The sequence below is a fragment of the Pristis pectinata genome, chromosome 33 (genome assembly GCF_009764475.1).
Source record: "Pristis pectinata isolate sPriPec2 chromosome 33, sPriPec2.1.pri, whole genome shotgun sequence".
Lineage (NCBI taxonomy): Eukaryota > Metazoa > Chordata > Chondrichthyes > Rhinopristiformes > Pristidae > Pristis > Pristis pectinata.
Genome location: NC_067437.1, coordinates 4192226 through 4214419, shown reverse-complemented (window position 1 = coordinate 4214419; position 22194 = coordinate 4192226). Strand labels below are relative to the sequence as shown.

The window sequence follows — 22194 nt, the reverse complement described above, 5'->3', positions numbered from 1 at the left end:
ATGGCAGAGATCGTCTTCAAAACCATCTGGCAGTCGGACGAGCTGAGCCAACTCCAGAAGAGCAACCAGGAACAGAGCAGGTGCAGAGGGGACATGCCTGGAGCCAGCCTTGAGCACGAGAGAAAGGAGAAGAAATGGCTGTTCACCAAAAAGAAAAAGTCAGTCTCCTTCCATGGGTATGAGAAGTGGTTTCTCGGTTTAGTTCGATTGCCTTTGAAGTTCATCCTTGTAGGGGGTCCATAATGCCAAGGGATGTTTGCCTCCCTGATGCACCCAGTAAGCTCACCTGAAGTAGGTGTGATCCTTCTACCGATCAAGGTTCCAAGGGTGGCACAGTGCTTGTAGAGGCACTGCCTCACAGTGCCAGAGACCTGGGTTCAATCCTGGCCTCAGGTGCTGTCTGTGTGGAGCTTGCACATTCTACCTGTGACCGTGTGGGTTTCCCCCAGGTGCTCGAGTTTCCCCCCACAAAGACTTGCGGGTTGGTAGGTGTATTGGACACTGTAAATTGCCCCAAGTGTGTAGTGGGGAGAGTTGATGGGAATGTGGGGAGAATAAAAAATGGGATTTCAGGGTTTGGTGGTTGATGGTCGGCACAGAATGAGTGGGCCGAAGGGCCTCTCTCCGAACTGTGTCTCTCTATGACTCCATTGGCTCTGCCCAATAAGTGTACAGATGCACATTCCCCGAGATTTGGTCACAATACTCAGCCCTAAATTAGAACACATTGAAATAGGAGCAGGAGTAGGCCACTCGGCCCCTCAAGTCTGCCCCATCATTCAATGTGATCATGGCTGATCTGGCCCAGACCTGAACTCCTCGTCTGTGCCACATCCCCATCTTCCTCAATTCCCCGATCTTTCAAAAATTTACCTACCCCCTCTCCACTGATCCAGCCTCCTGGGATAGATTTATGTCCAATTTCTCAAAGCATTTCAGGCAATTAAAAAAAACACACAAAAAACCCTCGGTAATTTTATGGCAGGGGAATTTTTCTTTCAATGTTTTACCTCCTTGGATATTGTTCCAGCTTTGCAAACCCACATTCATTCTCCGGTCTCCCCACTCTGTCACTGTTGGTTGTGCCTCTGGCTTTTAATGCAAGACACTGTGACGCCCTCCCTACATCTCTCCATCTCTGAAACCTTTAAGACCTACTACTCTTTTGGTCACCACTCTGTCTTTGTGCAAAGGTTTTATATAGTTGTGTGTACAAGGCCCCTCTAGCAGAAATACTGGCCAATGTATTTTAAACTGACAGCAGATCGATATTTCTTAATGCAACAGCTTAAAATTTTATCATCAATTCTTGTGTGCTCCAAATACAATTCTAACACATCTGCACCCACTAGGAAATGGGGTTAAAATATAAACTTAAATTCGTATAGCACCTTTCACAACCTCTGGACATCCCAAAGTGCTTCGCAGCCAATAGTGTGTGTCATTGTTTCCATAGCAACCAATCTACACACAGCATGCCCCCACGGACTGTATTGTGACAAGGACCATTTGATGTTGATGTTGATTTATGGGATAAATGTTGCCCAGGAGGAACTCTCCTGCTCTTCTTTAAATTAGTACCAGTAGGATTGTCCGTATCCACCAGCACTGTGATTCCGTCAGACAGCAGAGTCCTGTGATGTATGCTGTGATGTGCCTCTTGCAACAATGACACACTCTGGTACACTCATTCTACAGCAGCAGCTTAGACACTCAGAATGAATGTGGGTTAATTTCAATTCTGATGAGTTCATTAAAAACATAGAGGGCTTGAAATGTTACTACATAGCACAATATTTTTATGTGTTACCTGGTAATCCAGAAATAGTGGTCAGCTCCTCTGTTTGTATACCTGAAAGCCTGTGACTTCTTAGACAATTGAGACCACAGGAGTAATATCGATAGGTGTGAACTAAACGATTGACACTGGTGCCAGCAATATGCTGTACTTCGAAGAAATGGTGTTGGGCTTGAATTTAGGAGCAGATCTTAATCAGAGGGTAGAGGCAAGTTAACAAAGTCCATCCTTACTTTATCCACTTTTGTGGTCCTGAATCCAATGGGAGGTCCCAGTCCCTACCATATGGCAGGTAAGTTCTCCTTTCATTGGGAAGTGTGGGCAAAGATGATTCACTGTGATTGGGCCCCTTCACTCAGCAGTCTGTACCCGATCGCATCTCCAGCCCAATGTTCAAGGATGGGTCAGACCCAAGGGAAGTGACACAGGGAGCTCCTGCCATGGCCTGGACTTCTAGGCCCCGGATTTTTAGTTTCAGCCTGCCCCTCAGGCCCACACAAAAGTGGTGCAAGTATCTTGTGTAAGCCTGTTTCAGTGCACCCTTTAAGGACCAAACACTTTCTAGGCTGTCAGTGTGGCATTCCCTCAGCTCCACACTGGAGTGTCGGCCTAGATTTTTGTGCCCAACTCTCCGGATTGGGACTTGAACCTACAGCGTTCTGAATCAGAGAAAGGACTCATCAAGCCTTGCCTGAGGGTTATCCCACTAAACCTGTCATCCTCTTAGAAGATGAAAATAAAACTGCATATGCTGAAAATCTGAGATAAAGAAAGAAAATGCTGGAAAAACACAGCAGGTCAGGCAGCATTTGTGGAGACAGAAACAGAGTTAATATTTTACATCAAAGTGGACACAGTTCGATCTATCACAGGTGCAGCCCTACTCCCCACCACAGCATCTACAGGAGGCACTGCTTCAAGAAGGCAGCATCTATTATCAAGGGTCCCCACCACCCAGGTCATGCCCTCTTCTCACAGCTACCGTTGGGCAGGAGGTACAGAAGCCTGAACTCCCACACCACTGGGTTCAGGAACCTACAAAAATCAGGTTCTTGAACCAACCTTGCACAACCCTAACGCTAGCTCAGCAACAGAACACCACAGACCACCTCCTGCACGACTGCAGACTTGTCTCTGATTGTTTTATTTTGCACTAATATCTTATTTTGCACCGTCTTTTTTTCTCTTCACTGTCTTGTATAATTTATGTATCATTTATGTTCTATGTGTTGTCTGTATCTACGTGCCTGTGATGTGGCTACAAGCAAGTTTTTCATTGTACCTGTACCTCACTGTACTTGTGCACATCACAATAAACTCAGCTTGACTCGCAGATCTTCGCCTGATGGATTGGATCTAAAACATTAACTCTGCTTCCCTTTCCACAGATGTTGCTCAACTTGCTGAGTGTTTCCAGAATTTTCCATTTTAATTTCAGCTTCTTAGAAGCTTGGCTACTTAGATGCTAAACTCCCCCCAGGTTTTCACCTGTAGAATTGTCCCCAACATATAAGAGGATTGGGGAAGATATTCCCCCAAAATATTAGCCTTCTGCATTTTTATTTCCGCAGAACTGAGTGCAATAAGATCATCGACGAGGCACAGCTCTCCTGCCCTGAGCTGAGACGTTCTGCTGCCTCGACCAACGTGTCTGCCCTCAACTTATCCTGCGATAAGGATTCCGACAGCGGTGAAAGTTGGGCCTCCCGGAAACTCCAGTCTCCACTTGCAGGAACAGAGGATCTGAAAGCATTGTGGTCGATGAGGCAGCTCAACGGCAGCCCAGTAGGTTCTTACAGAACAGCCAGAAGCTTAGCTGCCCCGAACCCATTCTACTAATCAACATCAACAAGAGCAACGACTTCCATTTATCTAGCACCTTTAACACAGGAAGGGGTTTGACAGGAGCTTTGCAGAAAACTAACTAGGGGCTTTAGATGGAAGGTAATTCACCAGGCTAACTCCTGGGAAGAGAGGGTTGTCTTAAAACAAGCAGCTGAAGAAATGAGATCTACGTTCTTTGGAGTTTAGAAGAATGAGGAGTGATCTTATAGAAACATAGAAGATCCCGAGGGTAGATGTCAAGGTTTCCACTAAGTTGGAGAATCTTTAATAAGGGGACATAGTCACAAGCTCGGGTGGGGTGGTGAGAGAACTGGGGTGTGCAGAACTTAGACATGGTGAATCTCTGGAATCCTCTACCCCAGAGGATTGTGGAGGCTGGATCTTTGGGGGGTACTTAAAGAGAAGGTAGATAAATTTTTGAAAGATCAGGGAACTGAGGACTACGGGGAACTAGCACAGAAGAACAGATGAGACCTGGGGCAGATCAGCCATGATGACATTGAATGGTGGGGCAGGCTTGAGGGGCCGAGTGGCTTCCTCCTGCTCCTATTTCGTTGTGTTCTGATGTTCTTTTGTAATTGGTAGAAGGACTTGAGGTACAAAGATTCTCAATCAAGGACCTGTGGGAGTCTAGAACTCAGGGCCTGAAAGCACAGTGGTGGGACATCCTCGATACACTTAAAAGTGACCTGGATAAAGCTGTGGAATCAGGGCTGAGACCTGGGTCTAGTTCTCAATAGCTCCTTTCTGGCTGGCAGGGCCATAGTGGTCTAAGCAGCCTGGTCTGTACTGTGAATTTCTATCGATGCTGAGCCACATACCAAGGTGTTAGGGCAGATGACCAAAGGCTGGGTCAAAGGGTAGACTTTAGGGAGCATTTAAAGGGAGGAGTGAGGGGAGAGGTCGAGGGGATTTCCAAAAAAATAAGCCACCAACAACCAATAGCATGCTCACCTGTTGTGAAGTGAGGAAGTTTGGGAAGTTGGAGAGGCTGGAGATAGCAGAGTGCAGATATCTCCAAGGGTCATTTGACTGGCTGACCTAACTCCACATATCCCTGAACACTAGTCAAGTAAAACCCAACATCCTCAGATTTAAAATTAAGAAACCATCCCACATCTGTGGAAAAGATTTCCAAATTTCCATCAACATCTGCGTGTAGAAGAGTTTCTAAATTTCACTCCTGAAACGCTGGCACTATCTCCTTGTCCCTGACTCCCTGACCAATGGGAATAGTCTCTCCATCCATCTGACCAATCAGTTCCTCCTAACAAATTTAAACTCTAAACACACCTCCTAGATTTCACAGAATAAATCAGAGTTTGTGGAAAACTGTGTTGGAAATCTGAAATGACAAAAAAATGTTGGCAATCCTCAGCAGGGCAGGCACAGCTTTGGACAGACAAATAATTAATGATACAGGTTGATGATCTTTCATTTGAATACCAACGGTCAACATCCTGAAGTGGTTAACTCTGCGCCTCTCTCCACAGATGCTGCCTGATCTGCTAAGTATTTCCAATGTTTTAAGCTTTCCTGACAGTTTGAGGAACCTCTGCTTCCGGAGTATATCCTGGTAAACCTTTACCACATTCCCCTCAGGGCCGATATATCCCTCCCAAGGTGTAGAAACCAGTGCCTGCCTGCGTTTGCTCCTCCCCTTCCCCCCACCTTCTTATCCTGGCTTCTGCCCTCTTCCTTCCCAGTCCTGATGAAGGGTCTCAACCTGAAACGTCGACTCTTTATTTCTCTCCTGTAAGATGCTGCCTGACCCGTTGAATTTCTCCGGCATTTTGTGTGTGTTGCTCCAGATTCCAGCATCTGCAGAATCTCTTGTGTCTTCAGACATGACCCATATTCCTAATCCCTGGATATTGGTAGAATTCCTTTAGATGTTTTGATTATTTTTGCACTTGAACTTGACATTTTACTTTTTCATTCATGGCCATCACTAATTGCTCTCAAGGAGGTGACGGTGAGGTGACACCTTGAACCACTGGTCCGTTTAGTGAGGGGGTTCCCATGACGCTGTCGGGGAGGGAGTTCCAGGATTTAGACATAGCGACAAAGAAGGAATGGTGAAATGGTGTTTGCTGTTCCAAGTTGGTTATAAAATCAATGAGATCCTTCACTCTGGTCACATCCTGCTGATCAGAATATCTGTTCACCGTCATACTCTCTAAACCTGGATGGCCACCTCCAAGCTAGGTCAGCAATCCATCTTCATGACTTTTAACTGTTCTTAACCCTCCGTTATGAGGGTTTTCCCTGGGGAAATCCATATAAACCACACCCACCACTATAGCCACCTCTTCAAAAACTCAATCCAACTCCTTGGACAGTACTTCCCCCTTCACAAATCCATGTCTTCCCCCAGCTGAAAATGTTCATAGTGATCTGTCTTCCTCAATTGTTTTTTATCTAATCATTCACGCGGATGTTGTCGGCAACATCACGCGGATTGTCCATCCCTAATTGCCCTTGAGCCAAGGAGGCAGTAAAAAGTCAACCATGTTGGTGGTCCAGAGTCACGAGTTGCCAGAGCAGGGAAGGATGGCAGATCTCCTCCCCTGCAGGGCAACAGTGCCCCAGAAGGGGTTTAATGACAATCCAGTCATTTCATGGTGAGCTACTTCGTAAATTCCAGATTTATTTACTCACCTGAATTAAGTTCACCAGCTGCCATGACGAGGAGACCCCTGTCTGTGAGGGACTGACAGTGAGACCCCTATCTGTGAGGGACTGATGGGGAGACCCCTGACTGTGTGGGACTGACGGTGAGACCCCTGATTGTGAGGGACTGATGGGGAGACCCCTGTCTGTGAGGGACTGTGATGGTGAGAGACCCGTTTGTGAGGGACTGACGGTGAGACCCCCGTCTGTGAGGGAGTGACAGGGAGACCCCTGTCTATGACCTCCTTGAGAACGACTGGAGTTGGCACCCAAAACCAATGTGATATCTTTGAAATGTGGTTCCTACGATGAATTTTACCTTTGTGATTTGCAGTGTGCAAACTTTCTGGAGAGTATCGAGAGGAGAGGAAATGCTGCCAGTGTGCTGAGGGACAGCACTCAGAAACTGCAGGTAGGCGATAAATCTCCAGGGTGTTGTGTCCATCAGAACCCGAGTCTGTTGTGTTCAGGATCAGAAGGGAATGCATTAACCTGTGCAGGACCTTGGTTGGAAGGTGGTGGCGAGGATATGTACAGTCCATGTTTCCCTCTAAGTAATGGATGTTCCTGTGGTTTAGAAGGTGCAGGCAGAGATTTGGAAGGCTGATGCCAGAGCTGAGAGTTAATGACTTCCAAAACAGGACTTGCACCATTTGGGATCGGTCTGACAGAGACATTTGATTATTTTGTGTTCAAGACTGCCCAAGGGAAACACACAGAAATCTGGAGGAACTCAGCGGCTCAGGCAGCACCTGTGGAGGGTGATGGACAGTCAGCGTTTCGGATCAAGACCCTTCATCTGGACCCGAAACATTGACTGTCCATTTCCCCCCATAGATGCTGCCTGACCCGCTGAGTTCCTCCAGCATCCTGTGTGTTGCTCCACATTCCGGCATCTGCTGTCTCTTGTGTCTCTGACTGTTCATGAAAAGATCTGTCCGCCGGCAGGGAGACCAGAACCAAGGGCAACCCTATAAGATAATCACTAATACATTCAAAAGGGAATGCAGGATAAACTTCCTTTACTCTGGAAAGTGGGACTTGCCCCCACAGTGAATGGTTGAAGTGAATGGACACACTTGGGTGGAAGCTGATCGGGTGCAAGCAGGATAAAGAATTGGAGTTCCTGAAGGATTCTAGATGAAGAGGGTTGGGATGTAAGTGGGACAAATTGTTCATTAGAGTGTAGGAGAATGAGGGGTGATCTTATGGAGGTGTATAAAATCATGTGATCATAGATAGGCTGAAAGCACTCAGTCCCAGGGTTGGGGAATCAAGAACCAGAGGGCACAGGTTTAGGGTGAGAGGGGAGAGATTTAATCGGAACCTGAGGTGCAATAGGTTCACCCAGAGGATGGTCTGTGTATAGAATGATAAAGTGCTTGAGGCAGGTACATTGACAACACTTAAAAGACTCTTGGACAGGTACATGGATAAGAAAGGTTTAGAGGGATATGGGCCAAATGTTGGAAAATGGAACAAGCTTAAACAGTCATCTTGATCAGCATGGACCAGCTGGGCCGAAGGGCCTGTTTCCATGTTGTATGGCACTATGACTCTATATATAAAAATAATGAGGTTGGTTGAGCCCAACGGACAGTTCCCATTTTCCAAAAGAACTACAACTTGGGAGATATTGTGAGCCTCTGGATCTCAGACCTGATATACCAGGCGTCTCTCATGAGAGATGCAGGCACCCAGGACTTAGGACTGCTCTTAATATACTGAAACCCTCCAAGGTTCATCGAGAACAAAATTGGACACTAAACCTCACTGATAGGAGACCAAACATTAGCCCAGTGAGGTATATTGAGAGGACTGTCTTAAAGATTGATAGAGAGAGGTGGAGTTGTTTAGGGAGGGAATTCCAGAGGTCTGGACATCTGCACAGTGCCAGGCATGGAGTGACTAACATTGGGGATGAACGGGAGGAGTACAGGGCTGGAGGACATTGTGAAATTAAACCTTGGAGGAATTTGAAAATAAGGATGGGAATTTTTAAGTAGGTGGTGGTGCAGGGTTGGGAGCCAGTGTAGACTGGCAACTGTGGGGAATGAGGTGGGAGGATGGGGGATTAGGTGTAGGACACTGTAAGCAGAGGACAGACAGAGTCTGGAGGTCCAGGCCTGAGGTCCCTGAAGAATGGTCTCCCACCTACCATGTTATCCACCTTATTTAGTACCTTTGTTGGGAACATGATTAACCAGTAAACTGATCTAGGTCCAACAGCTATGTGCATTTTGAAGACAAGGGGATATGGAACCAGATGAATCCATAATTAAGGGATGGATTTGTTGGACTAAACAGTCTCCTCACTGAGTCGCCTCAGTTCCTGTAAAATAAACAATGGATCAGTTCAGTCAGGACAGCAGAGCTAATGCACTGGCAGTGAGAATGATTGGGTGTTCAGTGTAGTGGAGCTGGTTAATTGGACAGTAACAGTCAGATGGTTCAACACAGAACATAGAACAGCACAGCACAGGAACAGGCTCCTTGTCCAATGACGTCTGTGGCAACAATGATGCCAAATTAAATGAAATCTCTTCTACCTGCACATAATCCATATCCCTCCGTTCCCCCCTGCATGTTCATGGGTCTATCTAAAAGCCTCTTAAATGCCACTTTTGTATCTGTTTCCACCCCTGGCAGCCTGTTCCAGGCACCCACCACTATCTAGTTAAAAAACTTGCCCCACACTTTCCCCCTCTCACCTTAAATCTATGCCAGAGAAACAAAGGACTGCAGATGCTGGAATCTAGATGAAAAACACAATGATGCTGGAGGAACTCAGCAGGCTTGGCCATCTATCAAATCTATGCCATCTAGTATTTGACATTTTTACCCTAGGAAAAAGACTGTCTACCCTACGGACACCCCTCATCGTTTTATAAACTTCTATCAGGTCTTCCCTCAGCCTCCAATACTCCAGAGAAAACAATCCAAGTTTGTCCAATGTCTTCTGACAGCTAATACTCACTAATCCAGGCAGCATCCTGTTGAACCTCTTCTCCACTCTCTCCAAAGCCTCCGCATCCTTCCTGTAACGGGGCGACCAGAACTGCACACAGTACTCCAAGTGCGGCCGAACCAAAGATTTATACAGCTGCAACATGACTTCTTGACTCCTACACTCAACGTCCCAGCCAATGAAGGCAAGCGTGCCATACGCCTTCTTCACCACCCTATCAACCTGTGTTGCCACTTTCAGGGAGCTTTGGACTTGGACCCCATGATCCCTCCATCACATGATATGCCACAGTGACACTTGGTTCAAAGATTTGCTGTTCTGTGCAACATTCCAGAGCAGCTGGCTGTGATTGAAGGACGTCCTGAGGTGCAGTCACTGTTGTAATGATGGAAATATGACATCAAATCTGTGCAGAGCAAGATCCCACAAATTGCAATCTGATGATGAACTTGTGCTCCTTGACAGGCTGAGTTCTTCCAGCATTTTCTGATTTTGTCTCGGATTCCAACATCTGCTGTTTTATTTGTTTTGTGAGCCCTCTTCTTCGGCAGTCCCTCGTGGTCGAGGGTGACTTACTTCCACTTGTTTTGTTGGTTATGAGGTGGCCAATGAAGTTGGTGTGGGAGCTGCAGACACTTCAGCGGGAGGTGGGTGACAGGGCGGGATGGAGGATTGGGAGGCAGTGCACGCCGATAGCCACTAACGCGGGGCTTCTGTCTGCTCGAGGTTCTCAATCCCACCCTGACTGTTCCGGCCCCACTTTGAGTGGCCGTGAGCCAGAGATTCCCAGGAGCTGATGTTGTATACCTTCAAGGAGGCTTCCTCTGTTCACCTGGTAACCCCTTCCCGTGATCAAGTTTCTTGGGTAGAAAATTCCAAAGATTCACTACTCTGTGTGTGAAAAATTTGTCTGAAACAGTTAAATACAGTTCACTTTAGTTCACACTCATGGACAAACAGGACAAGCTTAGATGGGCATCTTGGTCAGCATGGACGAGTTGGGCCAAAGGACCTGTGTCCATGCTGTATTACTCAATGGCTCTATGCCACACTCAATACGAGTCCTTTGCCATTAATCACCAGACTCCATTTGTTCGATAGCTCTCGATCGGGTTAACACACTAATGAATATTTGACATGTTTCTCCAACTGTTGAACAGTCAATGAAATGACCGGTCGGTTAAACGTTTTGCCTGGTTGAGCTAATCATTAGTGAAGACCAACTGGTTAGACTATTGACTGAGGAGGAGACAGTCTGATCTTGTTCCTGGTGTCACCAACAGAGAAAAAGCAAAGATTTCGAGAAACACATGGCTGAAGTTGAGAATAACATCATGCGGCAGAAATCGTTAACTATCGAGGTACAAGCTTAAACAGTTGTAAATTCCTGTCTTATTAATGATACGCCAGTCTCTCAGCACTTAACAGCATGGGAAATAGAAGCAGGAGTAGGCCATTCAGCCCCTCAAACCTACTCCATCATTTAATAAGATCATGACTGATCTTTTACCTCAATGTCACCCTCCTGCATTAGCCCCATGTGAACTCACAACCTTCTGTGCCAGAGGTAACCGCTACTCACTAAGTCGAGGCTGACAGGACCAATAAGCAGAGGGTAGATCGTGCTGATTGGCTGTGGCACAGGCATCATTGGAAATTTATGGAAGAGGCCACTTGACCTATCAGGTCAAAATAGTACTCCCTTGCCTAATCCCACCTCACCCCCACCCCAACCCCACCTCCCCCGGGACATGGTCCTCTAACCCACGCTCTTCAAGTCCACACCCAGTTCTATTTAATGTGACAATGGTCTCTGTCTCTCCCACACTCAGTCAGTGAGTTTCAGACCCACCACCCTCCGGGGAAATAAAATGACTTCTCATCTCCCCTCTCATCCTTCTACCGATTACTTGAAATCCCTGTAACATAAAACAATCTGCTGGAGGAACTCAGCGGGTCGAGCAGCATCTGTGGAGGCAAAGGAATGGTCGACGTTTTGGGTTGAGACCCTGGACCAGGACTAGGTATCAGGGTCTCAATCTGAAGCATAGACTGTTCCTCTGCCTCCACAGATGCTGCCTGACCTGCTGAGTTCTTCCAGCAGATTGTTTTTACTCCAGATCTATAGTCTCTTGTGTCTCTGCCCCTGGTTCTGACCCCTCTGCTCAGGAAAGTAGGTTCTCCCTATTTATCTTATCTAGACTCCTCATTATTTTATCCACCTCAATTGTCTCCCCTCACCCTCCTCTGTCCCAGTCTTCTCCAACCTCCAACCTATCCAATCTTCTCCCAGGCTACAGTTTTCCAGTCTTGGCAACATCCTCAGAAATCTGAAATAAAAACAGAAAATGCTGGAAACACTCAGCAGGTCAGGCAGCATCTGTGGAGAGAGAAAAACACACAACATTTCAAGTCGAAGACCCTCTGCTGAAAAATTCTGACGCAGATTGGGTGACCACTTTGTCGAGCACCTTTGCTCCATCTGCCGCAACAGCCAGGACCTCCTGGTGGCCACCCACTTCAATTCCACATCCCACTCCCACACTGACATGTCTGTCCATGGCCTCCTCTACTGCCACGTTGAGGCCAGGCGCAGGCTGGAGGAACAACTCCTCATATTCCACCTTGGGAGTCTCCATCCTGATAGCCTTAACATCGATTTCTCTATTGGTATTGGTTTATTATTGTCACTTGTACTGAGGTACAGTGAAAAACTTGTCTTACAAACCGATCTTACAGGTCAATTCATTACACAGTGTAGTTACATTAAGTTAGTACAGAGTGCATTGAGGTAGTACAGGTAAAAAATACAATAACAGTACAGAGTAAAGTGTCACAGCTACATAGAAAGTGCAGTGCAATAAGGTGCAAGGTCACAACAAGGTAGATCGTGAGGTCATAGTCCATCTCATTGTATAAGGGAACTGTTCAATAGTCTTATCACAGTGGGGTAGAAGCAGTCCTTAAGCCTGATGGCACGTGCCCTCAGGCTCCTGTTTCTTCTACATGATGGAAGAGGAGAGAAGAGAGAATGTCCCAGGTGGGTGGGGTCTTTGATTATGCTGGCTGCTACACCAAGACAACTTAGAGGTAAAGACAGAGTCCAAGGAGGGGAGGCTGGTTTCCATGATGCGCTGGGCTGTGTCCACAACTCTCTGCAGCTTCTTGCGGTCTTGGGCACAGCAGTTGCCGTACCAAGCCGTGATACTTCCAGGTAGGATACTTTCTATGGTGCATCGGTAAAAGTTGGTGAGAGTCAAAGGGGACAAACCAAATTTCTTTAGCCTCCTGGGGAAGTAGAGGCGCTGGTGAGCTTTCTTCTTCTGGTAACTCCACCCCTTCTTTTTCTTCCCCCCCCCCCCCAATTCCTTTGTCTTCCCTTATTCCTGTGGCTTCCTTCCCCCGCCTTGATGACCTGCCCATCTCCTCTCCTCCATTCTTTATTCCATGGTCCACTGTCCTCTCCTATTGGATTCCTTCTTCTTCAGCCCTTGGCCTCTTCCACCTATCACCTCTCAGCTTATTACACCTTCACCCCCCCCACCATCCCCCCTCACCCGGACTCACCTGTCCCCTGCCTGTGTGCTTCTCCCCCTCCTCCCACCTTCTTATTCTGGCTTCTTCCCTCTTCCTTTCCAGTCCTGATGAAGGGTCTCGGCCCAAAACATTGACTGTTTATTTCCCTCCATGGCTGCTGCCTGACCTGCTGAGTTCCTCCAGCACTTTTTGTGTATTGCTCCAGATTCCAGCATCTGCAGAATTTCTTGTGTCTCCATATCTGAAAAATTAACTCTCTCTCCACAGATGCTGCCCAAATTTTCAATATTTTCTGGTTTTATTTCAGATTTCCAACATCTGCAGTATTTTTGTTTCTCATCTTCATATCTCCTCTGCATCCTCTCCAATACAATCACATCTTTCCCTTAGCATAATAATTTATACTAGTGTGAGCCAACTACAGAGTAAACACCATTTAAAGAAGCATCTACACAAGCACTTGAATGCCTAAGGCATAGAAGGCTATGGACCAAATGTGGGTAAATAGGAATAGTATAGGTAAGTACAATGGTCAGCATGGACATGGTGGGCTGAAGGGTCTACTTTTGTACTGTATGACTCTGTGACCATCTCCTCCAATAGTTCCTCACCTCCCTACCTCTACCACAGTGAGCTTTGTACCACACTCAATGTTCACCACAAGTAGTCTCTGCCCCAGCACAAACCAGTGGCTGGTACTGAGGCAGATCCACTGTAACCCAACCTGTTATATAACAGCCATATCCCCTTGTCTAAGGCTGGGCCATCCTTGGAACCCATCAGCATTATCCAATCAACAGCGCAGGGGCATGGGCACCGCGGTGTGATTGGAAAGGTTTCCTCCCTCTGTAAAGATTTCTGCCAATGGTGTCGCCCCTCTCTGACCCCAGGAGAAACTGATAAACTTGTGCCAGAAGATAAAGAAGAATAACATGCAGTGGCAAGACAGCCTGGTGAGGGAATCAGAAGACAGGATCGCCGGTACTTCCGAATGGAAGGTTGGGAGACAGTTTGGGCCAGGCAGCCCTCAGGTGCAAACGATGGAACAGATTGCACGGTCAATGAGCGACCTCAGACAAGTGCTAGCATCCCAGCTAAATGAGATGAAGGTAATGGGAAATCCGGCCGGCACTTCCACCGGCTTTGAGGGGAAAGTTCCAAAGGATACATCACTTCTGGTGGATAATGTGAGGTAGGTACATATTGGGAGTGAGAGAGAGCCTATCCAGGGGGTGTCTGAAGGAGACAGAGGCTTGCATTACATGTCTGTGCTGGGCTGTGTATTTATGTGTGTGTGCACGCGTGTGTGTGTGTGTGCGTGTGTGTGTGTGTGTGCACGTGTGTGTGTGTGTGTGTGTGTGTGAGTGTGTGTGTATTTGTGTTTGTGTCTGTGTGTGTATTTTTGTGTGTGTCTGTGTGAGTATTTGTATTTGTGAGTGTGTGTGTATCTGTGTGTATTTATGTGTGTGTGTGTTTGTGTGTGTGTCTGTGTGTGTATTTGTGTGTGTGTCTGTGTGTGAGTATGTATTTATGTATGTGTATTTGTAAGTGTGTGTGAATTTGTGTATTTGTGTGTGTATTTATGTGTATGTATTTGTGTGTATTTGTGTGTGTATATATTTGTGTGTGTGTGAATGTGTGTCTGTGTGTGTATATGTGTGTGTGTGAGAGAGTGTGTGTGTGTGTGTGTGTGTGTGTGTGTGTGTGTGTGTGTGTGTGTGTGTGTGAAGGGCCTCTGCAGACAGTGAAAGAGTGAGGCCTGTTTGAGGATTGTGAGATTGTGTTGGGATAAGTGCGTTGAAGACCTGTTTCAGAGTTAGTGTATGGGATGTCTGTATTCAGGGTGAGTGTGTGAGAGCCTGTTTGACTGAGTGTGGGGTAGGCCATTTCAGGGTGGGGGTGTGGGGGTGGGGAGAGACTCCTGAAGATGTTATTTGCCAGCAGAAGTACGTCAAGTCCAGCCTTGAAACTGAGGTTCGTTTTGACCCCATTAGCATGTGACTCTGGGATCAGGTGGTGTCGGTCACGTCGAGACAATAAGATTCCATTTCCGTTACATTTTAGAGGGGTTGGTTCAGGCTTTAAGCTGAGGTAAAAGCTCAGACCAATTTCTCAGCCTATATCTCCAAGTTTTGTCCAGAGCCTGACATGGAAAAATGAGCACACTTCACATGGACAGGGTGTTTCAAAGGGGAGGGGGCCCCTGGATACTCTGCCCCAAACATCTGGAGGTGGAGAGGCGACTGGAGCACTCAAAGCTGCCACTGATGGATGTTCTGAATGTAAAGATATCAGAAAGGCCTGCCTAAGAAGCAAACATTAAACACAGGCCTTCCTCACACACAAGCAGAAAACACAGGCCTCCTTCACACAAGCAGAAAACACAGGCCTTCCTCACACACAAGCAGAAAACACAGGCCTCCTTCACACAAAGGTGGAAACGATGCAGAAAAGATTCACAAGAATGTTACCAGGACTGGAGGGCTCAAGTTGTAAGGAGAGGATGGACAGGCCGGTACTTCTTTCCTGCAGCACAGGGGGCTGAGGGGGTGACCTCATGGAGGTTTATAAAATGATAAGGGACATAGATAAGGTAGATAGTCTTTTCCCCAGGGTCGGGGATTCTAAAACTAGAGGGCAGAAGTCGAAGGTGAGAGGGGAAAGATTTAAAAGGGACCTGAAGGGCAACTTCTTCACGCAGAGGGTGGTGTGTGTGTGGAACAAGTTGCCAGAGGAAGTGGTTCAGGTAGGTGCAATTACAACATTTAAAAGATAATTGGACAGGTACATGGATAGGAAAGACTTAGTGGATATGGGCCAATCACAGGCAAATAGACAAGTAGACAACTTGGTCGGTATGGATGTTGGGCTAAGGAGCCTGATTCCGTGCTGCATGGTTCTATGACCCTATGACAGCCCTCCCTCACTCATACATGTACACACACACACACACACACACACACACACACACACACATGCACACACACCCACATCCACACACACACACGTACACACACCCACATCTGCACACACACATACATGCACACACACACATACACTCACACACACATACACACACACATATTCACACACTCACACATACACACACACACACACACACACACATCTCCCTCACCCACAGATATTGAACACAGTATCCTGCAGGGTAATGGCCTGTTCCTGTGTTTACACACAGCGAGAGCCTGGAAAACGTGGCCGACAGTTACCAAAGCAAAGCTTCCCTCCAGCAGAACGAGCTGACGACCCTGTGTCAGTTCCACGGCAAATTCGAAGCCCTCCACCTGCAGTGGGAGCGGATGCAGCAGGAACATCAACGCACCACCCAGATGCTGCGAGAATTGAAGAAGGAGATAGACAGCATCGCCAACACGTGAGTGTCCTTCCCTCTGTCCCTCCCTCATGTCTCGAGACTGGGTTACCTCAGCTCCCTGTGGAATGTGGTTGGTTCCTATGGGACGCCATTGTCGTTCAGCCAACTCGAGTCATTGCAACTGGTTTGTTATTGTCACATGTACTGAGATACCGTGAGAAACAGTTTGCGTGGCATCTAGACAGATCATTCCAAATGTAAATACATTGAGATAGTTTGAAAGGAAAACATAACAAGGTGGAGAACAAAGTGTTACAGTTACAGAGAAAGAGCAGTGCAGGCAGACAATAAAGTGCAAGGCCATGATGAGATAGATTGAGAGTTCAAGAGTCCACTTTATTGTACAAGAGGTCCATGCAAGACTCACAACAGCAGGATAGAAGCTGTCCTTGAGCCCGGTGATATGTGTTCTCGGGCCTTTGTATCTTCTGCCCAATGAGGGAGGGGAGAAGAGAGAATGACCGGGGTGGGAGGGCTCTTTGATTATGTTGGCTGCTAACATAGAAACAGGGGCCTCAGCCCACCAAATCCCAACTTTTCATCTCCTCCAAATGTAATCACTCCACGTTGGTGGCTGTGCCAAGCTCCTGAACTCTGGAATTCCCTCTTGAATCCTCTCCCTTTCTCTCCCTCCTCCCTATAATGCTCTGTAAAAAAAACTGCCTCTTTAACAAGTCCAAATGGCTCCTCATGTGCAACTATTTCTTTTGAGCTCTGATCCTCAAAAGATTCAAACTCTGAGAATAACTTGTCACTGGTTTCTGCTGATGAGTTTGAGAGGATTCAAAACCAGAGGGAAGAGGAGATGAATTGGATTGCTTTATTATTATTGTCATATGTACCAAGATACAGTGAAAATCTTTGTTTGGATGTCATCTAGGGAGAACATGAGTACACCACGGTAGTAAAAAGAAGGCAGGATACAGAATATAGTGTTGCAGTTACAGAGAAAGTGCAGTGCAGGTAGACAGATAAAGTGCAAGGGTCCCTACGAGGTAGATCGGGAGATCAAGAGTTCATCTGTTGGCATATGAGAGGTCCTTTCAAGAGTCTGATAACAGCAGGATAGAAACTGTCCTTGAGTCTGGTGGTACGTGTTCTCGGGCTTTTGTATCTTCTGCCCAATGAGAGAGGGGAGAAGAGAGAATGACCGGGGTGGGAGGGGTCTTTGATTATGTTAGCTGCTTTCCCAAGGCAGTGGGAAGTGTAGACGGAGTCAATGGCTGGGGTATCGGGAAGCCAAGGAACACTGGACTCTGGGATGGTGGAGAGTAAGCCATTGCTCTCCTGAATTGTCCATTGTAGGTGGTGGAGAGGCCTTGGGAAGTCAGGAGGTGAGTCACTCACCACAGGATGTCCAGCATCTGACCTGCCTTGTGGTTGGTCCAGCTGAGTTTCTAGTCAATGTTGACCCCAGGACACTTGATGGTGGGGAAATCAACAACAGTAGTGCCATTGAATGTCAAGTGTAGGTGGTTAGACACTCCCCTGGGGAGGCAGGTCATCAACTAGAACTCTGGGAGGGGTGAAGTAACTCGTCCGAGGACCCTTGTATCCTCCCAGGTCCACTGTATCCTCCCAGGTAAACCTCACCAGAGATGCAGTCTTAATTGTGATGCCTTCCTTGGTTAAACCATCTGCTGATTCAACCATTACCACGTGACAAGGTGTCAATGATCATCCAATCTGTGCCTATGCATGTCGGCGACTTGGAGAACAAGACGCTGACCCTCACAAGGACTTACTGCCTCTCCCATGTGTGTCGACCCTGCGGAGGCTCAGAACTCTTCCTCTTTTCACCCTCCCTGACTTCAGCTCGAAGAAGATGTTTTCAGCATTTGACCAGATCCAGAAAAACATCCACAACCTGGGCCACATCAAGCCGCTGATCGAAAACATCCAGAAGCTTCTGGAGAGGAGAAAAAGCCAAAGGAATACCAAGCCAGGATACTTAAGGTCAGCTGTTGTAAATCTTCCGCACAAACATGAGCGCTTGGTATGCCTTCTTCATTCTAACAGCTCCCTCCATCCCCACTAGATGGTGAACTTTGACCGTTGTCATGGAGTTATGGAGGTTTAAAGGGATATGGGTCAAATGCAGGCAAACAGGAGGAGCTGAGATGGTCACCTTGGTCGGCATGGATGAGTTGGGCTGAAGAGCCTGTTTCTGTGCTGTATTACTCTGTGACTCTATAACTGGATAGTAATCATTTCCATGTGGTTACACATTGCTCTGGAAATTGGGCTGCTCTGTTCTGTGCTTGTGACCCTGCTGTGATTTCCCTTTAGACCAACATCAAGGGACATCTTTCCCGAAGTGGGCTGGGGAAACGGGACTGCGTCTGGGGACAGTTGAGGTTACAGAGCATTGCTCCAGATCAGAACACTGCTGACCAAAAAAAAACCCTGCAGATGTTGGAAATCTGAAATAAAACAGGAAACGCTGGAGACATTCACAAGATCAGGCAGCATCTGTGGAGATAGAAACTGTGGAAGGATCTGGGGTCTGTAATCTTCCACCAGGAATGCCAGTTCTGATGAAGTGTCATTGACTCAAGACGTTCCCTCTGTTTCTCTCTCCACAGAGGCTGCAGGACCTGTTGAGTATCCCCAACGTTCTGTGTTTTGATTTGAGGACATTCTTTGGATGTGTTCCATTACTTCTTTGGGACCAGGATGTGCCCTCCAAATTCTCAGGCCCTGACCCCACCCCAACCGATGGCCCCACCCCAAACTTCCTGATGGAAAACTCAATCTCCACCACCACCTACACCCCCCTCTCTGGGACCATCTCACCTTCTGACCCCCATCCCCAGGTCCTGCCCAACATCCTCTCTCAGCCTCCCTGGACCTGACTCCCCCTACACCTGGCTGGCCTAGTTTAGATTAGTTGTAGAGTTATAGAGAGACACTGATCAGTGTACAGATATCCCCCTGAGAGAGAGAGACCAAGAGACACTGGTCAGTGCAGATATCCCCCTGAGAGAGAGGGACTGAGGGACACCGGTCAGTGTATAGAACCTCACTCACCTAATGTGAGCATAGAGTGGGCTTAAAGCACCTGAACAAAAACACGTGTCCAGGAGAAGCCATCAAGCCCTGCGTTGTAGTGTCTGAACCTTGTGTGGGAGGTTTAACTTACTCATCTGTTTCTGCCACAGCTTCACCAACCAGGGAGAGGTGCTGCAGCAACTGGTGGACCAGGCTGTACTGCCCCTGGTGGAGAGGATCCGCCGGTGTCAACGGATCACTGGCTGCAGCGAGTGCAGTGGGAAAAGCAAACACAAATTGATAGTTCCCTGAAGATGCCTTTCAGCAGTTAAATGTAAATTAAACAGCACCCTTCTCCCTGTCGGCTCCGTGTTATTCTCTGGTGACATCGATGCACCCTAACCTTCCAGCATTCAACCCCTCCGCCACTTGCATAGGGCGGAGCTCCCACCTGCACACACGGCCCACACGGAGGGTGCCACACTGTCAGGGGTGCTGTCCCTTGGATGAATCAAGGGCTTCTCTGTCCTCTCAGAGGGACATACAGCATGGAAGCAGGTCCTTCAGCACTGACCATCAAATCCCACCTACACGAATCCCATTTTATTTTTGCCACATTCTCCTCACCTCCCCCCACATTCTCCTCACCTCCCCCCACACTGGGGGCAATTAACAGTGGCCAGTTAACCCACAAATCGAAACATCTTTGGGATGTGGGAGGAAACCAGAGCACCCAGGGGATGTACTGACCATTTATGACATAGACTGAGGGAGAAAGAGTGTAGAGGGCTATGTCCCCTCTACTCTTTCAGACCAGGTGAAGGGTCTCGACCCAAAACCTCGACGATCCGTTTCCTTCTACAGCTGCTGTTCAAGCTCCTGCAGAAGCTCATTATTTTGTTGAATTCGATATTGCATCTGGGAGCCTGCAACATGTCCAGGCAGAAGACAAGGTGCTGGTGCTCAAGCTCGCACTGGGCCTCGTTGTAATGGTGCACAAAGCCACGGACAGACGGGTCGGTGGGAGTGAGGGGAACAGCATGGGTCCTGTTTTGGAGATTTGATTCTGAGTGCATCAAAGGAGAGTGAGGTTCAGTTTCCAGGGAGAGGTGCTTAGTTCCACATTATTTAACACTTCAAATTCCATGGTGGGACTTACCATTCCTACAACAAGAAAGAATGCAGACAAAGAGATGGGAAGAAGGCTGACTGACTGCTACAGAAATCCTCTCGGCATCTTCAGAAGTTCTTGGTCAATTGTCTATCTGGCCCTGAAATGCAACTGGGTGGAGGACAAAGTCAGGATCCTGGGACTCTGTGTTTAAATCTCCCTGCTCTTTTTTATGGGCAGTAGAAAGTCAATGTTTTTGTCCTTTCCATGCACTTTCATGTTGATGCTAAGGTCGGAAGTGGCCTGTAAACGTGAGCTCTGGTGTTTCAGCATTACTGCTTGCACACTGGCACCTGGCCACCTGAGACACCTTATCTTCACATCCTGTGGCTCAAGTTTGACAGGTGTGAAAGACATGCACGCTGGTGTTTCAGCACTGGGTCCTGTGTGCTAGTACCTGCCTGTCTGATACACCTTATCTTCACATCCTGTGTCTTCGGATTTACTGGGGTGAAAGATGAGATGTCTCATCCTTGTACCCAACATCACAGTCCCCCTGCTAGGCTGCAGCAGTTTAACCTGTATTCTTCTGAAGGTTTGGTTACAGGCTGGAACACTTCAGAATCGTCAGTGCAAGCTCTCAGTACCAGTGACCACAATTACCAGTCAATAAACAGTGTCCCAAACCACAGCTTGTCCTGAACGTCACATCCACCAGTCAGCCACTGTGTCGGCTCCCTACAGTGAAACACTGTACCATACTGTTAAATAAAGGACGCACTGGTCACACCACGCGCTGGTCACCCATCAGTCCCCTACTCGCTGACTCATGTTGACTCTCGGTGAAGCTATTGGTCAATTTTAAATTCTATACTTTCAAATCTCTCTGTGGTCTCCCCATTTCTGTCACCTCCCACAGTTCTACAAATTTCTGGGGTCTCTGTGCTTCCCCACCCTTCTCCAAGTTTAATCCCTCCACCACCAGCAGACATGCCTTCAGCTGCCTGGGCCTTAAGCTTTGGAATTCCCTCCATAAACCTCTCCATCTCTCTGCCTCTCTTCCTTTCCGATGCCCCTTAATCCTACCAACCTGTCTCATTGACTTCCTACACAGTGGGTGTGGATGACTGCCTGATTAATGCCCTCTGTAGAACAACTTAGCCTTATGGTGCCCACTTTATAAAGCTATGTCGCTGATGTTCCACGGACCTGGGCTACACAGAAACTCAGGACCCAGGTTAAAGGAAACTCCCTTTAACACTTGTTGTGTGCTTGCTTCCCGTAACAAGTAGGGGCAGGAGTATAGCAGCACTACTGATCAACCTTTCCTCAAAAGCAAACTGTTATTCCTAGAAATCCAAGGGCAGCACAGTGGGTCAGCAGGTAGACCTGTTGCCTCACAGCTCCAGTGACCAGGGTTCAATCCTAACGTCTGGCACTGTCTGGGCAGAGTTTGTACATTACCATGTGGGTTTCCACATGTGCTCCAGTTTCCTCCCATATCCCCAAGACATGCAGGTTGGTAAGTTAATTGGCCATAGTAAGTTGCCCCGAGGATGTTGTTGGTGAGGCCACACTTGGAGCACTGTGTACAGTTTTGGTCACCTTGTTATAGGAAAGACGTGGTTAAACTGGAAAGAGTGCAGAGAAGACTTACGAGGATGTTGCCAGGACTCGAGGGCCTGAGTTACAGGGAGAGGTTGGCCAGGCTAGGTCTTTATTCCTTGGAAAGTTGGAGAATGAGGGGCGACCTTATAGAAATGTTTAAAATTATGAGAGGCATCGATAAGGTGGACGGTAACAGTATCTTCCCCAGGGTAGGGGAGACCAAAACTAGGGGGCATAGGTTAAGGGGTCAGAGGGGAAAGATTTAAAAGGGA

The 22194-nt window shown here is 47.5% G+C and overlaps 1 protein-coding gene across 1 annotated transcript; it reads left to right on the top strand.

Moving 5' to 3' along the window:
* Positions 1–19515, top strand: LOC127585405 (testis-specific serine kinase substrate-like). Its single transcript, XM_052042830.1, has 8 exons — positions 1–176; positions 3370–3583; positions 6651–6728; positions 10568–10645; positions 13712–14013; positions 16018–16212; positions 18028–18168; positions 19374–19515. The coding sequence occupies exons 1-8, from the start codon at positions 1–3 to the stop codon at positions 19513–19515; spliced, it is 1326 nt and encodes a 441-aa protein (XP_051898790.1).
* The last annotated feature ends 2679 nt before the right edge of the window (positions 19516–22194 follow it).

What these genes read in the sequence shown, in the direction of transcription:
- LOC127585405 (XM_052042830.1), top strand. Translation starts at nt 1, where the DNA reads ATGGCAGAGATCGTCTTCAAAACCATCTGGCAGTCGGACGAGCTGAGC. An exon ending in CTTCTGGTGGATAATGTGAG is followed by an intron (nt 14,014 to 16,017) that starts GTAGGTACATAT and finishes GTTTACACACAG; the next exon opens with CGAGAGCCTGGAAAACGTGG. An exon ending in ATAGACAGCATCGCCAACAC is followed by an intron (nt 16,213 to 18,027) that starts GTGAGTGTCCTT and finishes CCCTGACTTCAG; the next exon opens with CTCGAAGAAGATGTTTTCAG.